The sequence below is a fragment of the Neovison vison genome, chromosome 8 (genome assembly GCF_020171115.1).
Source record: "Neovison vison isolate M4711 chromosome 8, ASM_NN_V1, whole genome shotgun sequence".
Classification (NCBI taxonomy): domain Eukaryota; kingdom Metazoa; phylum Chordata; class Mammalia; order Carnivora; family Mustelidae; genus Neogale; species Neogale vison.
The window spans coordinates 84,264,281-84,286,614 of NC_058098.1; the positions used below are offsets into that span (position 1 = coordinate 84,264,281).

Sequence of the window (22,334 nt, forward strand, 5' to 3'; positions counted from 1 at the left end):
CCCCCCTCCCCGAGGTCTGTCCTTCATGCACAGTGTTGTGGTATTGCTGCTAGTAGAAGTCATTTCCTTTTTATTGCTGAGGGTTATTCCACTGTATGAATATACCATGGTTTGTTAATCCATTCCTCTCTTGATGGTATTTCAGTCCTTCTCAGTTTTGGGCCAGTCAGTTAAAGCTGGTATGAGTCTTACCATTTTCTGAATAATTAATAAGGTTAGTGTCTCTTCCACTTAGTAACCCTGCAACCCTGGGCAAGCATGTTAATCTTTCTCCCTTGACTTGTTTTCATCTGTCAAATGGTGGGTTGAGAAACAATTCAGGGTGGGGACCACCATTTTCTAAAAAATGAAATAGAAGGAAATGGAGAATTTTGTGAATCACATGGCAACTCATACATTGCAATGCACCTATAAATACATGTGTGTACTGGGTCACAATATAAAATGTATTTGCTATAAATTGTGAGCAAATCAGTTTGCAACACACTGATTTGTATGTTGTTGTTATAAGCAAGGAAGTTGGACACCTGTGAAGTTTTTAGTAGATGTGTGTCTTTGCCCTCAGGTATCTTACACACTATTTACAGTCACTTATGTACTCCTTGCTATGGACCAGCCACTGTTTCCAAATCTTTACATATAAAATTGTAGCGCCCTTACAACCATCCTGTGAAGTGGGTTATTGTCCCCATTTTATAGATGAGACTTCCTATCAACTGAGACATTAGCTACACAACTTTCCCACAGTCACAGAGCTAGAATGGTAGGGCCATGATTTGAACCTAGGCAGTACAGGTCTAGAATCTGGGTTCTAAACCACTATTCCAGAGAAGATAAAGACAAAAAGTCAAGTGACATATGTCCACAATTGCAAACTAATAATTACCTAATTAATACAGTGCTCCTTTTTATTACAGATATGAGAAATGAGTGTTGGACGTCGAAGAATAAAATTGTTGGGTATCCTGATGATGGTTAATGTCTTCATTTATTTGATCGTGGAAGTCTCCAAAAGTAGCAGCCAGGAAAAAAATGGAAAGGGGGAAGTAATAATTCCCAAAGAAAAGTTCTGGAAGATCTCAGACCCCCCTGTGGCCTACTGGAACAGAGAGCAAGAAAAGCTGAACAGGCGGTACAATCCCATCTTGAACACATTGGCCAACCAGACAGGGGACGTGTACGGGTTTTCCAACATAAGCCATCTAAATTTTTGTGAACCTGACCTCAGGGTCATGTCAGTAGTTTCAGGTTTCAGCAATTTGCCAGACAGATTTAAAGACTTTCTGCTGTATTTGAGATGTCGAAATTATTCACTACTTATAGATCAACCAGATAAATGTGCAAAGAAACCCTTCTTATTACTGGCGATAAAGTCCCTCATCCCACATTTTGCTAGAAGGCAAGCAATTCGGGAATCTTGGGGCAGAGAAACCAATGTGGGGAACCAGACGGTAGTGAGAGTCTTCTTACTGGGTCAGACCCCGCCGGAGGACAACCACCCAGACCTGTCTGACATGCTGAAATTTGAGAGTGAGAAGCACCAAGACATTCTTATGTGGAACTACAGAGACACTTTCTTCAACCTGTCCTTGAAAGAAGTGCTCTTTCTCAGGTGGGTGAGCACTTCTTGCCCAAATGCCGAGTTTGTTTTTAAGGGTGATGACGATGTTTTTGTGAACACCCATCACATCCTGAATTACTTGAATAGCTTACCCAAGAACAAAGCCAAAGATTTGTTTATAGGTGATGTGATTCACAATGCTGGACCTCATCGGGATAAGAAACTGAAGTACTACATCCCAGAAGTTGTTTACACTGGCGTCTATCCGCCTTATGCGGGGGGAGGCGGCTTCCTTTACTCTGGCCACCTGGCCCTGAGGCTGTACAATATAACTGACCAGGTCCTTCTCTACCCCATTGATGATGTTTATACTGGAATGTGCCTTCAGAAGCTCGGCCTCGTTCCAGAGAAACATAAAGGCTTCAAGACATTTGATATAGAAGAGAAAAACAAGAATAACATTTGTTCCTATGTAGATTTAATGTTAGTACATAGTAGAAAACCTCAAGAGATGATTGATATTTGGTCTCGGTTGCAAAATGCTCATTTAAATTGCTGAAATGTATACAGACTAAATTTTGCCTAGAAAGACCTATCTTGAATAGTTCCCATGTTGTGTTCTTTCACATTAGGGGTAACTTCTATGTTAAACCATCAAAATTGCCTTTATTAGTAGTATCCATTTGAGGGCCTCTCAGCCCTCCAGTGTGGTACTTTCTGAAGAGGGAAAGCAGGTTATAATTTTTTTTATGGAGGATGTAGTGGGACGATTGGTTCTGATCCTTCCTATGGCTAATGGCCATTATTTTCTAATTTGCCTCCCTTCTCATCTGAAATCATAAGCTTCTGGAATTTGATTATTTTAGGTTATTTGTTTTTTACCCTCATATGATCATATCCCAACTTTCCATTATAATGAGTGAATTATCTGCAATTTAGATGTTTATAAACAAACATCTTGGCTACAAAGACTTTGTTGTATGTGATCTAGCGGTTTTTGTTGACTGGAACTCCATTTATTTTCATGAAATTTGGATGAATTTTTTAAATTGCCTAGAAAAATTAACCTCTGTCAAAATTTTCCACCACCCCAACAGTATTTTCTTGTGTTAAGGACAGTTAATTTTGAAGAATTAGAATCACTGTGTGACATTTATCCGCTTTACCTTGTTATGGTCTTTGGGCCATAATAAGGAGAAAGTTTAACTGCTCTTGTATTTGTTTTGATGGGTGGTATCATGATAGTTCTCAGATTTTATTGTTTGACGGTAATGAGTAGGATTCTGTAACGGTCAACTGAAAATTGAATGGACTCTGGCAAACATATTGTGCTTATGATTTTTCAGTGTGAACCAGGAAAGCGTATGTCATTTCTGAACTTTAAGTGAAAAGATGGAAACTGCAGACCTTCTCATGAGTGGATTGTCAGTTTAAAACTCCAGGATTCTATTTTTGCCATATTTTCACATGCCGCTTACACAAAATTATTCTGAGTAGTGACTGCTTCCCTGTCTCAGTGTAGAAGTGCCTGTGTTTTTATTTATTGTTCAGATCAAAGACCAAAACATTTTCTTAAATATATTTTGTGTAATATTTTATTTGTATACAGTGTTGTTGATGAAATATTTAACTAGAGCATGGTATTTTAAGTGCTAAGGTGTAACATATGTTAAATAAAGCTAACTGTTACTTTTGAATTTTAAAACTGGGCTTTTTTGTGGGGGAGAGGGGCTACAAACTACTAGAGTTGATTAAATTCTGCCAAACTGTTGCTTACATATACTATCTTGTAACATGCTTTATTGAAATATTTTTGTGTTTATAGAGATGATGCTTATTACGACATGTGATACTGGAGACTGTAAGAGGATGGAAATAAAGTCACTGTATTTTTAATTTTCATGTGTAATGTGTAATAATCTATGATTTCTTTTTGTTTCCTGTATTTGATTACGTTTTCCCAAAAGAGACCGTTCCCTCTGCCCCGAAACTATTACAGTAGCACTGACCTATAACTTTTTCTCTGTCTCAGTGGGTTCTCTGTCTTTGCCTTTAAAATTAAAAGTACTTCCCATCTAGAGTCTTTAGAGGAATATAAATATTTATTTATGCTTCCATTTGTGGTGAGTAGAAAATGTAATTGGAGGGGCGCCTGGGTGGCTCAGTGCATTAAGCCTCTGCCTTCGGCTCAGGTCATGATCCCGGGGTTCTGGGATCAAGCCCCGCATCGGGCTCTCTGCTCCGCGGGGAGCCTGCTTCCTCCTCTCTCTCTGCCTGCCTCTCTGCCTACTTGTGATCTCTCTCTCTCTCTCTCTCTCTGTCAAATAAATAAATAAAATGTTGAAAGAAAAAAAAAAAGAAAATGTAATTGGAAATAAAGCAGCACCTTTAAAAATTTTGGGGGGTATAGTTGACATACAATGTCACGTAAGTTTTAGGTGTACAACATAGTGATTAAACTTCTCCATACATTATGCTGGGCTCATCACAAGTATAGCTGCCATCTGTCAACTGTACAACACTATTATTATATCATGGATTGTACTCCCTATGCTATACCTTTTATCTCTGTGGATTTTATTCATTCCATAATTGGAAACCTGTATCTCCTTCTCTCCTTCCCCCATCTTGCCCATCCTCCCACCTTCTTCCCTCCAACAGCCATCAGTTTGTTCTCTGGGTCTGTTTCTGCATTTTGTTTATTCATTTTTTTTTTTAGAATGTGCATATAAGTGAAGTCATATGGTATTTGTCTTTGTTTGACTTATTTCACTTACTGTAATACTCTCTAGGTTCAATCATTTTGTCACAAATGGCAAGATCTCATTCTATTTTATGGTTGGGTAATATTCCATTGTGTGTACTTACCACATCTTTACCATTCATCTATGCACTGACACTTGAGTTACTTCCATCTTGGCTATTGTAAATAGTACTGCAGTAAACACAGAGGTACATAGATCTTTTCAAATTAGTGTTTTTGTTTTTTTGTGGGTAAATACTAGTAGTGGAATTACTGGATTGTATGGTATTTGTATTTGAAATTTTTTGAGGAACTTCCATACTGTTTTCCACAGTGGCTGCACCAGTTTGCATTCTCATCAGTGGTACATGAAGGTTCTTTTTTCTCTACATCCTCGGTTGTTACTTTTTGTCATTTTGATTCTAGCCATTCTGGTAGGTGTGAGGTGATCTCTTTTAGTTTTTTTTTTTTTTTTTTTTTTAAGATTTTATTTGTTTGACAGGGAGAAAGATCACAAGTAGGCAGAGAGAGAGGGGGAAGCAGGCTCCCTGCTGAGCAGAGAGCCTGATGTGAGGCTTGATCCCAGGACCCTGAGATCATGACCTGAGCCGAAGGCAGTGGCTTAACCCACTGAGCCACCCAGGTGCCCATCTCTTATAGTTTTGATTTGCATTTCCCTGATGATTAGTGATGCTGAGCATCTTTTCATATGTCTGTTGACTATCTGTAAATCTTCTTTGGAAAAATGTCCATTCATGTCTTCTGTGCATTTTTTTAATTGGATTAGATTTTTTGTGAGTTTTTGGTTTTGTTTTTTTGTTGTTGTAGACATTCTTTATATATTTTGGGTACTAATCCCTTACTGGATATAGTGCAAATATTTTCTCCTATCCAGTGGGTTGTCTTTATCGTTTTGTTGATGATTTTCTTCACTGTGCAAAAGCTTATTTTGGTGCAGGTCCCTATAGTTTGTTTTTGCTTTTCTTTCCCTTGCCTCTGGAGACCTATTAGAAAAATGTTGCTATGGTCAAAGAAGATGTCAGAGAAATTACTGCCAAGGTTTTCTTCAAGGATTTGTATGGTTTCAGGTCTCACATATAGGTCTTTAATTCATTTTGCATTTATTTTTATGTCTGGTGTAAGAAAGTGGTCCAGTTTCATTCTGTTGCATGTAGCTGTCTGGTTTTCCCAGCACCATTTGTTGAAGAGACTATCTTTTCCCCATTGTATATTCTTGTCTCTAAAGGAGCATCTTAAAAACTGTACTGTCCTAATCTATGTCCATTTTGGGGTTCATGTCCTTTTTAACGATGGAATATATTGAATTTAAAGCTTTCCATGTACATTGGACTCCATTATGGTTATCAACTGATCTTTAAGACTATGAAGCCCTCTCTTGATGTCTATGAGATGGGTTCTCCCCTGAGCCTCCACTTCATGGATGTAAGCATCACAGTCTAATTCATTAAGAACTGCTCAATTGAGGCTTCAGCAGAAACACATTTGGACCTTTTGCTCTGCTACTCCCAAATACTGATTTTAAGTTTGAAGGTCAGGGCGAATGAACATTGCCGGGTCTTAAATTTTCATAAACCCAGGCAGATGTTAAGAGGAAAAGGATGAAAGAGACATCCTTGACCTTGGTTTCCTTTCTTAATTTTGGTCAAGGGAGAATGGAAAGAAAGGTCAAGAGGTTGAGGGAATACTTAGCATCCCCTGGAAGTTGAATTCAAATTTAAAAGCCTCCGCAAGTGTGGCCATCTCCTGCCACCTGTGATTGACAGTGGTCTAGAATATTTGGTGTTCTGGGTGGTCTTGGTCCCCTCCAATGCAGATAGGGGAAAATGCATTTATTTACTTATTTAAAGATTTTATTTGTTTATTTGACAGACAGCGAGAAAGGGAATATAAGCAGAGGGAGAGGGAGCCTGATCTAGGGCTTGATCCCAGGACCCACTGATGATGACCTGAGCCAAAGCCTGCTGCTTAATGACCAGGTGCCCTTGAAAATGAATTTATTAAGGCAAAGGATGACTTATTCTCACTTCTAGGAAAATGAATCAAGCCTTTACTTGGGCCAAATGTTAATTCAATGTGATTTGCCTTCTTAAGAAAAATGTCTGTTGAAGTAAAAATTCTTGTTTGGAATAGATGAAACATGCTTCATGCTCTGGGCTGTGATTATTGGATAAATTTGGTTTTTCCTTAATGTTAATTGTATATTGGTTATATTTTTTTAAATGCTAGGGACATCTGCCAAGTAATCTTGAAGCTGAACTTCACCTTGTTAGAGTTAACAGTAAATCTGCAAAATTGAAGTATTTGTCCAGATTCATTCAGATTTTAATGCTTTGGAAAGGTAGAGGCCAAGGGCATTTCTAATATTTAAGGAGCCAAAAAAATCTTGCCACATTGTATATGAATTATTAATTTTAAGATGTAATATTTTATTTACCATTAAAAGTTCAATATGATATATATTATATGTTATGCCTCAATTGCAGAGATATTAAAATGAAATAGTACATCTTAGAATAATTGAAATACAGCATCAGTGTGTGTGTGACATGCATATATATGAAAAATTTAAAAGCTCTTAAATTGAAGAAATAGAGTCCTGTTGAGGAATATTTCCTGCTTCTCTCAGTTGTCTGTGTGACTTACCCTGCTTAGCAGTTTCCACCCAAAAAACCATGGTGACTTTCAAGCTTTGGCAGTTGCTTTCTTCCTGCCTAGTGTTGCAAAAGGGGAGGTTTAATTGCTCTGAAGCAACAAAAATAAGAGTTTTTAATTTGATTGTAATCCAAGGGCTTATTTCTAAGTCAGAGGCCGGGCAGTTGGACCATGGTGCTCATGGCTTCTGGACAAGCTGCTCTACATCAGGGGAATGCTATCGTCTTCATCCTACTCAAGCAGTAAGCCACATGAAGAAATTGCATCCGGAGTGCTAGCAAGGGCTTCTCATTGCCCTGGTGACCTACCATCCATGATATGTCTTTTCCTGGCCTGTCTTCAACTAACATTCCCTTCCTGTTCACCACGAAGCCCTTCCCCAGACTGCTTTTCTTGACCATTCATTCTATTGAAATGTCATCAGTAACCCTGATTCTGGCACCAGCTTGACCATCTGCTCTTTAACTTGAAGCAAAATGAAAAAATACTCTGCCCTTGGTTTGGGTTCTTCCAGAAAAAGACCTTAAGAGAAGGATTCTACTATAAGTAGTTTCTTGGGTACATGGTTAGGTGAGGAGGTGATGTTGGGAAGGAAGGCAGCCAACTGCCTCCACAGAGCTGGAGCTCAGCCCAGGTGAGCCCAGCTCACTCTTGAGAACAGTGTCAAACATGCCCCAGAATGATCCCTCTTAAGGCTGAGGGGGCTGGGCTATTGTTTTATAACCACTTTATTGAGGAATAATTTTCCCACCAAGATAGTGACCCATTCTGAGTATACAATGATTTTTGGTCAATTAGAATGTGCTGTAACTTGCACTGCAATCCAAATACAAAAATAATTTGGTTTTCGACAGTGTGCTCTGAGGTCCTGTGAAGTCTGTCTCTTGCTTCAGTAGTGTTTGGAGAGAACAGACCCAGGGACTCCCTTCTACCAGCCTCCGACCCCCTTCCAAACTTTTTCTCAGTGACAACCTTTGAAGCCATCTTGGCCATCCTCTGCCTCCAGGACCAACCAACTCGCTATTTTGAGTTTAGCTCCTTATTATCTGTCAGATGTGAGCTCCCAGTTTCCTCAGAATTATTCCACTGAGGTACGTGGAGGCCGCTGTCCACCCCCCACCCCCACCCCATGCTCGGCAGGCCTTGGCAGGCCTCCTGCACCTGCTTCTCTCTCGGTTTCTACGTTGACCTCGACAATGTGCCTCTGGAGGTCCCCGGGCCACTTCCTCCGCGTGCTAGCGGTGGGGCGGGGAGGAGCACGAGGGTGCTGAGGGTCTCTTGAAGATGTGAAATCGGCGAAGAGTCTGTGTCCTTTCCTGGGACGTGCGGAAGCGGTCCCAAGAGGAGTGCGGTAAGACCCTGGATGCCACGGATGTCGTCCCAGTTCTGGAGAGGAGCCAGAGCCCCACCGGTCTGGATCTACACACCCTGGATTCTGCGCACACAGGCCCCATCTCTGGGACATGCTGGAGAACCACAATGAGAAGGCGATCAAGCTGTGCCGTGCCCTAACTCACCTCCACAGGCCGGCTGGCCCCCCAGGCTGGGCTGGGCGAGGATCTTGGGGAGAGGCTCACACTCCAACATGAGGAGGACCCCAGCAGCCTTTGAGGGGCCCCACTGGCGTCCCTCCCACCCAGCTGGTCCCAGCAGCCATGAGGCAGCTTTTATCCACCCTGGAGCCCTCTCCCAAGCCTGGGCCAAGTGGAAACAATAAAGCGTTCTGCAGCAGAAAGAAAGAAGAATTCGTTTCCAGTCTTAACCATTCTTTTGCTTAACCCTCTACAGAAATTATTTTGGCCACCTTTTTTCTTTTTTAATTTCCCAAACACTATCTTGTTCTTTTATTACTCTTCTTTCCATAGCAGCCTGTTCTTTGTGGATGCAGTGACTTAGATGATTTAGCTCTGTTTCATTTTGATAATTCTTAATGAAGCATCTCAGGCCTTAGTTATGCTGTTTTTCATCTTAATTTTTTTTAGAGATATTATTTATTTGGGGGAGAGAGAAAGAACAGAGCGGGGCGGCGGTGGGGCAGAAGGAGCACACTCCCCGCTAAGCAGGGAGCCTGACCTTGAGCTCAATCCCAGGACCGGAGTGGACTCTTAACCAACTGAGCCACACAGGCGCCTCTTTTTCACTTTAATTTTCATGGAAGAGAAAACTAAGTGATCCTTGGCCATTTCTGTGAATGAATGTACTGAACTGACTTGTATAAGCTCCTGGGGAGGGTTTCTTTTCAAGGCTCTTGGCCCCAAAGACTACTTGCCTGAACTGGAAGGCTGAGTGCACGTCTATATGAGCTGTGTCTTGTATAGGCCCATACCCTTGCAGGGATTGAGCTGGTAGACTGGACCCCAGATGCTGGAGCTGCCTTTTCTCCTTTTTGCTTTGAGTCTATTTCAGTGTGTTCTACCCAGCTTCTCCTCCCAACCTGAACATTATGTCTGCTCAGTTTAGGAAACATTTCTTGGCATGTGAGCGCTGCGTTCATGATCACCCCCTTATGTGTGTGTGCGTGTGCGCATGTATGTTTGGAAGGGTTGGTGCAGCTGCCGTGCAGCCAGGCCCCCAGTAAGTCATCCCCAGTGCCTCCTCCAAGCGGGGAGCCTTCGTGGGGCTCCCCTGGGAAGGCCAATCCATATCCTTGCAGTGTTCTCTCATTCATGTTCTGGTCCTTATCCAGTTTGTCCAGTAATACAATTGCATATATTTCCCATCTTTCTGTTGATGGTAGCATCCTTGTTGCCGGGGCTGTCTTGGGTTTCTTCATTTTTATATCCCTTTATTGTCATTTCAAGGTAGGGGGCAGAGGCCAGCATTTCCAACTGCCTGTTCTCCTGAACTGGGCCAGGAGGCTCCAGCCCTGTTTCTCGTCTTTCCTGACCTCTGTAACATTGACCTCCTGCCCTCGATACTCTCACCTCTGTGCTGTGAGACATGGCAACCCTTATCATCTCTGTTAATCTGCTGGTGGCGACAACTGGAAGCAGTCTGGAAGGGCCTGGGCCAGAGCTGTTTTCTTCTGCCTTGGGCTTCGTGCAGCCCTTTGTGCAAAGCTCAGTAGCCAGAGAGGTGACCTTGGAAGGGGACTCTGGGTATCATTCACAGATAGCTGACCTTGCCCAGGATGCACCCCTTTCGCTGCCAGAAATTCCTGGGTGGGTGGGAAGTGATCAAGCCCTCCCAGCCTCATTTGGCCCCACCCAAAATGTCCTTGGACACTGGAGGAAGGCCCAGCCCTCACCTCCTTCAAATCAGTAGCCCCCTGGGCTCTGCCTCCTCTTGTTCTAGGATTCAAGGCACTAGGGTCAGAATTCCTTTCTCCACTTGTCCCACCTCCTTGCAAAATGTGGCACAAGAATGAGGTGTGGGGTGGACAGAAGGGAATGAAAACAGAACTTGGCTGGCTCAGCATAAAGACAGCCAAGGGGCAGGCATGCAAGGACCTAGCAGGAGACCTAACTGGGCAGCGACCCAGCAGCCAGATGACAGGTGCCAAGGTCCTGCATAGTGACAAGGTGCAAGTACCACCTGTTTTGCTCATTGGAAACTTGGGGACTAATGTGCCTGCCCCTGGAGCTGCAGTCAGCCTGAAGGCCAGGCCTAAGGATTCTAGCAGCAGTCTCTGATCTGCTGTTGCCCTCCTGGTTTGGTGAGATGGGAGAAACCCAGAGAAGCACAGAGAAAGGTAAAGAAGATAATCGAATGTAGGCAGATGCCAACTGCTTAGACAGCAGTAATGTCACACTGAGTTTTCCTCTGTGGGATATGAGAAACGACTGGGGGACGTTGACGGATGATGTTGTCCAGCTTAAAATTGGTGGGAAATGCCTTTATTTATTTGATTGTGAAAGCCTCCAAAAGTGAGTCACCATGGAAGGAATGAAGAAGGAGGGCTGTGATGCACTGTCAAGAAAGCTGAGAACTTTCTCACTCCCCGCGTCCTGCTGGGTTGAATAACAAGACAGAAGATGCAGAACAACCTCATTGTGAGCCTGTTGGTGCACGAGGCTGGGGAGGAGCGTCTCATCGTAGGCAGCCGTCTTGCGGTCACACCTCCAGAAACTGCAGACATGCTTCTCGAAACAGGTGCTGGTACAGTCCTTGCACCTGAGGACCCGCTTAACAAATAGGGGCTTTTAAAGCTGTAAAATCCTAGCCGTGATAAATTTCTGACAATACGGAAGACAAAAATACTCTCTGCCTTATCCAAGGTCTTGGCATTTTTCACACCTGGTAGACCAGTCCACTAACGTTACTCTTCTGAGGGGGGATGATGTGTTTGGAGAAATCTCACACTTAGAAAAGTTTACATTCAAAAATAATTAAACATTTTAAAATTTTGACTTCATTTTTGACTTCCAGAGAAGTTGTAGTATAAAGAGTACCCATCTTCCCCCAGCGAACTTCCCCTAACTGTGTTGCAATGGTCACAGTCAGCCCTGGATGAACCAACAACAGGAAATCAACATTCCGTTGTCTACACTATTTTCTGTTCCAGAATCCTGTTCAAGGTCCCACATGGCAAGAAGTTATTTTTCCTTGGACTCCTCCAACCCGTTGCAGTTTCCTCACATTTCCTTGCCTTTTATGACTTTAATACTTTTGAATAGTTGAATGTCCCTCAATTTGGGTTTGTTTGATATTTTCTCACAATCAGAATGAGGTTGTGTATTTTGGGCAAGAAGACAACAGAAGTGATGTTTTGTCCTCAGTGCATCATGTTGGGGGTTTCTGGTGCCGTAATGTCCTAATCCTGGTAATTTTCCACATGTTCACCAGGTTTCTCCTCTGGAAGTTACGGTCTTTATCTTTGTAGTTAAAAAATATCTCGGGAAACATTTGTACATTTAAAAGTTTGTACATTTAAAATGTACAAATAAATAAATGAGTTCACGCTTGTGAAGTGCCGCAGAGCCTGGCACATAGTAAGTGCTCAGTGAGTGGTGGCTGTTGCTTTTTTTCATCACCACTGTTGCTCCCTCTGTCCCTGTTCTTTCTCTGGTTTTCCTCCTCTGGTGTTGACTACTTTTACTGTTCCTTCATTATTGTCTTCATCCCATGCTGATCCACCTCTCATTGGTCACTTCCTACAGTGCTGTTGGCACTCTCATTCAGAATATCTGAAGCTTTGGGGTGCCACGAGGGCTCAGTTGGTTAAGTGTCTGACTCTCAGTTTGGGCTCAGGAGCCGTGAGATTGAGCCTGGCTTCGGGCTCTGTGTTCAACGTGAAATCTGATTCTCCTCTCCCTCTCATACTCGCTCTCTCTAACACAAACAAATAAATCTTAAAAAAAATAATCCAAAATTTTTAAAAGATTTATTTATTTATTTGACACAGAGAGAGAGAGAGAGATCACAAGTAGGCAGAGAGGCAGGTAGAGAGAGAGGGGAAAGCAGGTTCCCTGCTGAGCAGAGAGCCCCATGTGGGGCTCGATCCCAGGACCCTGAGATCATGACCTGAGCCGAAGGCAGGGGTTTAACCCACTGAGTCACCCAGGCACCCCCAAAATCCAAATTTTTAAGAAAGAGAGCTGAATGCTCCTCAGCACGTGGGGATCAGGGTGGGGCAAGAGCCTACCATTACTGAAGGGTAGGGGCAAAGCCCCTGGGCTGATAGGAGGAAAGGCTCATCTGTCTTTGAAGAATGTGTTTATATTTTTTTAAAGATTTATTTATTTGAGATACAGAGTGTGAGCAGGTGGGGCAGAAGGAGAGGGAGAGAGAATTTCAAGCAGACTCTGGGCTGAGCACAGAGCCGACCACAGGGCTCAATCTCACGACCCTGAAATTACGACCTGAGCCAAAACCCTGAGTCAGACGCTTTATCAACTGTGCCACTCAGACGCCCCAAAAATGTGTTTATTTCGGAAGTAATCATAGTTGCAGGGGTGGCTGTCCCATATCCCTTGTGGTGGGAGTCTGGACCAGAATCTGAGGACCATAGTCACTCTCCTTGTGGACCTGGAATGGGCCAGAGGTGGACCTCCTCCTATAGGGAGTGTGGAGTTTTCTCTGGTGAGGGGGTGGGTTGCAACACTGAGCAACCTTGAGGGGTCACACTAGAGGAGGAGAGTCAGGTCAGGGTGGAGAGAGCATGTGGGAGAGATGTGGGAGAGCTCTGCCCTTTCTTCCCACACTGGGCAAGGCTGCCCACCTTCAAGGAACCTTGTTCCTTCTACATGGGCATGATCAGGAGATGCCAGGGTGCCCAAGGACAGCCTGTTACCAATTGCTTTTCAGGAGGTCCCTTGTCCTACTCTAGCACACAGTGCTTTATTTACAGAACGGCTGTTCTTGGCAGCTTTCTTGGCCTCCCAGACTCTTCCTCTACTTTAGAGCATTTAGGCTCTATTTTTACTCAGAGAGGAGAAGTTTCTCATGTTTGAAAACAGCTGCCATGTAGAGGACTGTTGTAGCTACTATTTTTGCCTGCCCAGAATACTTTCCTCTGTCCTAGCTCCAGGACTGGAGGGCTGGCCACGTGACTGAACAGGGCCTGTTGGAGTCCCCTGGGGCTAGGAGAGAGGAGCTGCTTTTTCTTGGGGTTGCTAAATGGGGCTGACAAAGTTACCCTGCCAGTTCCCTGACTATCTGCACCAAGTTTCACATTGGCCAAAGAATAAGGGAACGTGTGTGTGCAGAAAGGGGGAAGTAGAGACAGCAAAGGTGACCCCTGGGAGCGTGGAGCCCTGGATCCAGCGCCACCCCTGCCTCACTGGCCATGTGAGCCAAGACATCCCCTCTTTTGCTCAGGTTTGCTGGAGTTGGTTCTCTTGGTCCTGGCTGATACCATGACGGCCTCGCTCCTTCCCTGAGTTTTAGGTTGAGCCACGAGTGCCTCCAGATTCTTCCCCAGTAGGCAGCTGGGGATGAGAGTTGATAGACTTGTCTTAGTACCAAGAATTTGGGCAGAAAAACTCGGGAAGCAGGGTAGTCCTTCCTTTCTCCCAGAGTGTATTCAGTATAGGTCTGGAGATCCCTGGACAAGTGTATAGCTTCTCTTTCAGGTTCAGGTTAATAGGTTCTGTTTGTGTTCGCTCTGGTGACACATGAAGGGCCAACAACAACAAAGGGAGATGGTGTGCCTGTGTGTGTTTTTGCACATGTAAAATCCTGTTTCTTGGGAGGAGAGGCTGGTGGTGGGGGAAAAGATTGGGCAGGGGGAGGTGCTTAGCTGACCGTGCAACCTGAGTGTGGGGTGTGGGTCCTTTATGTGTGGGGTCCTACGGTCAAGGGAAGGAGAGCCTGTGTCCAGACCCTGGCACCTCCATAGCGGGGGTAGTGAATAACCTGGCCCAGCTGTGAGAGGGAAGGCGGGTGGATGCTCATTAGAAAGTTCTGTGCTCAAAGCTGCCCAGGATTCTCCTGGGCCTGAGCAAGCTGGGGCCCAGCAGCACAGCTGCAAAGGTCGGAACAGCCAAAGGACAATTCCCTGCTTTCATAGTCATGGGATCCTTCTTTAAAAAATGCTCTTGGTGTGGCAGATGTGGGGAAGTGGGACCTGCGTCCCTCACTGGGGGAAGTGTTGGGGGTCTGTCTGTGTGTCAGCCACTCAGCGGTAGAGGGGGCCGCTTTGTGAGTCTGACCACTGCAGTCCACCTCTCCCAGTCCCGGTTTCTTTCTCCAGTTTGCCAGTGAGAAAAGTGAAGCCTGAGAATTTATGTCAGCCCAAGTGCACACAACTGGCAAGTGAGGAGCCAGCATTTATGCCTGGGATCTCTGACTCAAAAGCCCAAGGGCTTTCTTCCACTGTTGGACTGTCTCCCTGGGCCTTCTAGAAGGTGATTTGGGAGGCTATCATGATCCACCAAAGTGCCACTGGTGCTGTGACATTTCTGCCAGTCCCCAGCATGAACTTGTACTTACTCTTCAGCCTTTGACCCTTCTATCCAGGGATTTTTTTTTTGCCTCCATCAGCTGCTTCACCCAGGCTTTGTCATCCCAGAGTCTGACCCACACCCCGCCCTGGTGACTCACTAGGCAAAAGCCTGGAGTTCTACTCACAGACTTACCTGTTTGTCCAAGGTTTGTGGCCACTGAGAAGAAGTGTTATTAGGTGAGATAACAGACTCATAGAGCGTGTTGGCCTTTTAATTTTGGATAGGCAGTGAAAGGTAAAGCAGTCTAGTGATTGCCTAGGACTTGGAGGTGCTGGGGGAGGGAAATGGAGCATGACTCCTAAGGAGCGTGGGATTTCTTTTGGGGATGATGAAAATAATCTAAAATTCATTGTGATAATTATTGCATAACTCTGTTGGTATACTAAAAACCATTGACTTTGTACACTTTGAATAGGGGTATTGTATGGTATGTGTTATATCTCAAGAAACTTGTTAAAAAATAAAATTGCACTGAATCTAAGGGGGAAAAAAAGGTATGTCAGGGACTCAGTTTCAATTCTTGCCCCAAAACTCCCAGACCATATCAATCAATTCTGAGCTCCCCCAATACCAGTAAAAGACAAGACCTTCACATTAGGCTATACTGGATTTACTGCCCACTCCAAAAGGAGTGTCCTTTTGATGCTTACCCCCTCGCACCTGGAGGCCTTCCTTGAATTGTCCATATACTTCCCAGTGCTGGTGATAAAATAAAGGTCTAAGGCCTCTACTGATGCTGAAATTCCATAATTCTGATCCCATGACACCATGAGATCCCTGCCAGTCTGTGAGCCTGAAATGGCATCTCCCAAGCACTTCTATGTACATTCTTACTAAGTTTTTGCTGTCCTGATGTAAAACATTGACATAACATAAAAGATACATAACTCATAATAAGCCATGAAGAAGATATTGGTGGCAAACTGGATAGGGAGTGTAGTCAAGTTCAAGAATAAGATGAGTCACCGAACAAGAAAACTTGAAAGTCCCTGAAATTATATAGCTCCTACATGAAATTGACAGTTTTCCACAAGTTTGGGAAAAATCCAACAATATTCATGATATTACAAATAATGAATTGTGAAGCTGAGCTGGAGAAGTGGAAAGAGGTTTTTCTCAACTGTCAGGGAAAAGCAACTTTTGTTCAAACATGGTAGAGGAAAGACTAAATTATCCTCCCGCTTTTTCTATGAAAAATTATTTCACAAATTTATTGGTATATGAAGAAGCAACCAGAGAATGTGTAGATCAAAAAGTATAGGGATAAAGTGTTCAAGAGATAAATCAAGCAATTGATGAAAATATATAATTTTTCTGGGTTTCATGATCCTTGTATTTCTAAAGTTTATATAGTTTTTAATTTGTTGTGATTTTCTTCCTTAAGAAAAAAATGATGTGTATTTGGAGCTTTGTATCCTTTCTCTTAGAGGGCCATAAAATTGCATACGCTTCAGGATCCACTGAGCCTAGATCTACTCCACTTCCCATCAAATAGGAAAAAAACTCTTTGCTGCAGAGATCAGAATTTTTTCTTCCTACTTTTCCACCTCTGAGTCCAGCTCTATCTTACATATCCTTAGTAGGGCTCAATAATTTTTTTCTAAGTTTCATTCAACTAAAAACATTTTGGTTTTGAGGAGAGAAGGCAAAGGGACACACGATCAAAGATGTCTGAAGGGTGGTTAGATGGAGGGGAAAATGTATAAATTGAGAAGATCTCAGAATTAGAAGCTCAGGTGGAAGTTATATTCAGAGACACTTCAATTAATTGAAACACTAATAGTTGACCATATATGGAGGACCCTTCGTGGGTAGGTAGGTGGATTTCATCCAAAGTCTCCTCTTTCAACACCTGGGTGGTGATGGCAACTGTTCAGGCCCAACTAGAGGATCTGGTCCCTGGAGACTAGACTTGCCAGTGGGGAGGGTGGAGACTGGGGCGGGGGATGGGGGGGGCAGACCCTAGCATAAGTCTGGTCCTGCATGCAGACCGCTAGCCCTTGAATAGTGTCAGGGAGACCTTGTAAGGAGTAGCAGAGGGGAATCTGGTGTGGTAAATGTGGAGAAGGCTACTGGTCTGACTTGTCACTATGACAGGTATGAGGTTCCAGATAAAACAGAAGGCTGACCTGGAGGAGGGGATTGTGCTCAAAGGAGTGAAATCAAATGTCAGACTCTGGGGCAACCAGATTGGGAATCCTGTGGTTCAAGAGCAGCTTATAGGCCTGACATGTGGTCTTGTGGACAGTATAAGTTCTGCTGACGCTTAGGAGGCTTTCCAGCTATTGGCCAGCTATATGACTGGATAACCATGGCCAAATAGCGCATAAAATCTCATTTACATAGTTCAGCATTCCGAAATTTCATTTTTTTACTGGTTGCTGTATGTGACAGTTCTTTCTTAACATAAGACAGCTACTTGGGGCCATCAGGAATAGTAGGTTTAAGGAACACCTGGGTGACTCAGTCAGGTAAGCATCTGCCTTCAGCTCAGGCCAGGATCCAAGGGTCCTAGGATCGAGTCCTTTGTTTGGCCTCCATGTTCATCAGGGAGACTGCTTTTCCCTCTCCTGCTCCCCCTGCTTATGTTCTCTCTGTATAAATATATAAATAAAATCTTTTTTTTAAAAAAAAGGCATTAGGTTTATGAGGAAGGTGTGTCCTTAATCTGATCTTTGTCATTATGCTGGCTCTCATGCTTCTTATGCTGGCTGGGAAATACTAACAGGAAGCTCTTGAGAAAGTCTTGGGTCCCAGGCATTTTCTGACTCAGTCCAAATGCAGATTGCGGATCACAGGCTGAGAAAGCCTCTCCTGTGGCAGGACTATATTCCTAAACATCTCAAAAGGTAATTGACTGTTTAAACAAAAATAATAACAATGTATTGTGGGGTTTACTAACATATGTCAAAGTAAAATGCATGAAAACAATAGTATAAAGGCTGGGAGGAGAGAAATGAAAGCATACTACCGTAGGGTTCTTATATGATATGTGAAATGGTATAGTATCACTTGAAGGTAGATTGTGATAGCTTAAAGACATGCAATAAGCCCTAAAGCAACCATTAAAATAAAGAAACAGAATTATAGCTAATCAGCTAGTAAAGGAGTTACAGTAGAATCATAAATATGCTCAATTAATCTACAAGTAGGCAGAAAAAGGAAACAAATATAGGACATATAGGACAAAAAGGAAACTAATATAGGACATATAGGACAAAAAGGAAACTAATATAGGACTAATAAAGGAAACTAATATAGGACATATAGGACTAATAAAAAACAAATAGCAAGATGATAAACTGAAAACCTAATTATGTTGGGATACCTGGGTAGCTTAGTTGGTTAAGCATCTGACTCTTGATTTCAGCTGAGGTCATGATTTTAGGGTGGCGAGATCCAGCCCTGGGCTGAGCTCCCCACTGTGCTTGGAGCCTGGTTAGGATTTTCTTTCCCCCTCTCCTGCTCCTCAACCCTGCCACATGCATGCTCTCTATTAAAAAAAAAAAAAAGATAAAGAATGTCAGATTAGTTATCAAAACAAGACCAAATGATATGCTGCCTACATGAAACACACTTAAATATAAGGTTACTTAGCAGGGGTGCCTGGGTGGCTCAGTTGGATAAGCATCTGCCATTAGCCCTAGTCATGGGCAGGGACTCAGGGTCCTTGGATGGAGCCCCTGCTCAGCAGGGAGCCTGCTTCTCCCTTTCCCTCTGCCATTCCCCCTCCTTGTGCTCTCCCTCTCTCTCTCTCAAATAAGTAAATAAAATCTTTAAAACACACACACACACACACACACGGCTTTTAATACATAAATAAATAAATAACGTTACTTAGGGTAAAAGTAAAAGGATGGAAAAAGATATACATGCAAATTTTATTGAGAAGAAAGCTGAGGTGGCTATGTTAAGATCAGACAGAGTTGATTTCATAGGGATAAAGTTATTTTAAAATGACAATGGTGTCAATTCATCAAGAAGATACAAAAATCATAAATGTTTATGTGCATAACAGATCTTCAAAATACATAAAGCGAAGACTAAATCAGGGAGGAATAAACAAATAAAGTGTGGTTGAAGATCTCGTTACCCTTCTATCCAGGAAGATAGAAAATCCTTAAGGATTTCGAAGATTTGAACAACATTATTAATGAACTTGACTTAACATGTTCCACCCAATAAGACCAAAACACACCTTTTCTTTTTTTTTTAATTCAAGTATAATTAACATAGTGCTGTGTTAGTTTTAGGTGTACAATATAATGATTCAATACTTCTGTACATTACTCAGTGCTTATCACAAGTGTATTTTTAATTCTTTCACCTATTTGACCCATCCCCCCACCTACCTCTCCTCTGGCAAACACTAGCTTGTTCTCTATATTTAAGAGTCTGGGTTTTTTGTTTGTTTGTCATTTTTTATCATTGTTTGTTTTTGTTCTTAAATTCCACATATGAGTGATATCATATGGTGTTTATCTTTCTCTGAATGACTTATTTCATTGCATTATGCTCTAGATCTATCCCTATTATTACAATTGCGTATTATTTTTCATTCTTTCTTTTTTAAAGCTGAGTAATATTCCATTACCACTTTTTTATCCATTCATCTATAGATGGACACTTGAGCTGCTTCCATATCTTGACTGTTATAAATAATGCTTCAAAAAACATAAAAGTGCATATATCTTTTTGAATTAGTGGAATTACTTGATCATATGGTAATTCTATTTTTTCCCACTTCTTTTTCTTTATGAATTAACATATAATATATTATTTTCCCCAGGGGTGCAGGTCTGTGAATCATCAGGCTTACACATTTCAGAGCACTCACCATAGCGCATACCCTCCCCAATGTCCACAATCCAGCCACCCTATTCCTGCCTCCAGCCCCCAGCAATCCTCAGTTTGTTTTGTGAGATTAAGAGTCTCTTATAGTTGTCTCCCTCATGATCCCATCTTGTTTCATTTTTTCCCTCCCTACCCCCACAACCCTCAGCCCTGCCTTGAAAATTCCTCATATCAGAGAGATCATATGATAATTGTCTTTCTCTGACTGACTTATTTCACTTAGAAAGTACCCTCTAGTTCTATCCATGTTGTTGCAAAGGGCAAGATTTGGGGGGCGGGGTTGATGGCTTCATAGTATTCCATTGTGTATGTATACCACATCTTCTTTATGCATTCACCTGTTGATGGACATCTAGGCTCTTTCCATAGTTTGGCTATTGTAGACATTGCTGCTATAAACATTCGGGTGCACGTGCTCCTTAGAATCACTACATTTGTATCTTTAGGGTAAATACCCACTAGTGTGATTACTGGGTCATAGGGTAGCTCTATTTTTCAACTTTCTGAAAAACCTCCATACTTTTCCAGAGTGGCTGCATCATCTTTCTTTCCCATCAACAGTGTAGGAGGTTTCCCCTTTCTTCGCATCCTTGCCAACATCTGTCATTTCTGACTTATTAATTTTAGCCATTCTGACTGGTGTGAGGTGGTATCTCATTGTTATACTGACTTCTATTAATGAGCTCAAACTCTATATTAGGCAGTGGACTGGGGCTGTTGGTCTATAATTCTCCTTTTTGATGGGGACTTTGTCTGGTTTTGGGATCAAGGCAATGCTGGCTTCATAAATGAGTTTGGAAGTTTTCCTTCCAATTCTATTTTTTGGAGTGGCTTCAGAAGAATAGGTATTAGTTTTTCTTTAAATGTTTGGTAGAATTTCCCTGGGAAGCCATCTGGCCCTGGGCTCTTGTTTGTCAGGAGATTTTTTTTTTTTTACTTCAATTTCCTTGCTGGTTATGGGTCTGTTCAGGTTTTCTCTTTATTTCTGGCTCAGTTTTGGTAGCTTATACATCTCTAGGAATGCATCCATTTCTTTCAGATTGCCTAATTTGTTGGCATATAGTTGCTCATAATATGTTGTTATAATTGTATTTCTTCATTGTTGGTTGTGATCTCTCCTCTCTCATTCATAATTTTATTAATTTGGGTCCTTTCTCTTTTCTTTTTGACAAGACTGGCCAAGGGTTTGTTCATCTTACTAATTCTTTCAAAGAACCAGCTCCTAGTTCCATTGATTTGTTCTACTGTTCTTTGGGTTTCTGTTTCATTGATTTCTGCTTCTGATGTTTATGATTTCTCTTCTCCTGCTGGGTTTACACTTCTTTGCTGTACTTTCTCCAGTTCCTTTAGGTGTAAGGTTAGGTCGTGTACTTGAGACCTTTCTTGTTTCTTCAGAAAGGCTGGTATGGCTATATACTTTCCTCTCAGGACTGCCTTTGCTGTATCCCACAGATCTTGAACAGTTGTGTTTTCATTTTCATTTGTTTCCATGAGTTTTTTCAATTCTTTTTAAATTTCCTGGTTGACCCATTCATTCTTTAGTAGGATGCTGTTTTGCCTCCATGTATTTGAGTTCTTTCCAAATTTCCTCTTGTGATTGAGTTCTAGTTTCAGAGCATTATGGCCTGAAATTATGCAGGGAATGATCCCAGTCTTTTGGTACCAGTTAAGAACTGATTTGTGACCCAGGATGTGATCTATTCTGGAGAATGTTCCATGTGCAGTAGAGAAGAATGTGTATTCTGTTGTTTTGGGATGGAATGTTCTGAATATATCTGTAATGTCCATCTGGCCCAGTGTGTGATTTAAAGCCTTTATTTCCTTGTTGGTCTTTTGCTTAGGTGATCTGTCCATTTCATGGGAGGGGGGTGTTAAAGTCCCCTACTATTATTGTATTATTGTTGATGTGTTTCTTTGATTTTGTTATTAATTGGTTTATGTATTTGGTGCTCCCATGTTAGGGACATTGTTAGATCTTCTTATTGGACAGACCCTTTAAGTATAATATAGTGTCCTTCCTCATCTCTTTTTATGATCTTTGACTTAAAATCTAATTTGTTTGATATAAGGATTGCCACCCCAGCTTTCTTTTGTTGTCCACTAGCATGGTAAATTGTTTTCCATCCCCTCATTTTAAATCTGGGGAGGTCATTGGGTCTAAAATGAGTTTCTTGTAGACAGCATAAATCGATGGGTCTTGTTTTTTTTATCCATTCTGATACCCTGTGTCTTTTGATTGGGGGCATTTAGCCCATTTACATTCAGGGTAACTATTGAAAGATATGAATTTAGTGCCATATGAATGTAAGTTACTCTATATTGTCTCTGTTCCTTTCTGGTCTGTTACATTTAGGCTCTCTCTTTGCTTAGAGGTCCCCTTTCAATATTTCCTGTAGGGCTGGTTTGGTGTTTGCAAATTCTTTTAGTTTTTGTTTGTCCTGGAAGCTTTTTATTTCTCCTTTTTCAATGACAGCCTAGCTGGATATAGTATTCTTGACTGCATATTTTTCTTGTTTAGTGCTCTGAATAGATCATGGCAGTTCTTTCTGGCCTGCCAGGTGTCTGTGGATAGGTCTGCTGCCAATCTAATATTTCTACCATTATATGTTACAGACCT

General features: G+C 42.3%; 1 protein-coding gene across 4 annotated transcripts in view; it reads left to right on the forward strand.

The window, feature by feature from the left end:
- B3GNT2 (UDP-GlcNAc:betaGal beta-1,3-N-acetylglucosaminyltransferase 2) overlaps positions 1-3,457 on the forward strand; it is a 65,847-nt gene extending 62,390 nt beyond the window's left edge. For all 4 annotated transcript variants that reach the window (XM_044264051.1, XM_044264052.1, XM_044264050.1 and 1 more), the window contains exon 2: positions 918-3,457. In XM_044264051.1, coding sequence (XP_044119986.1) covers positions 927-2,120 — 1,194 coding nt within the window. In that variant the 5' untranslated portion in view covers positions 918-926 and the 3' untranslated portion in view covers positions 2,121-3,457. The remainder of the gene's footprint in view (positions 1-917) is intronic.
- The last annotated feature ends 18,877 nt before the right edge of the window (positions 3,458-22,334 follow it).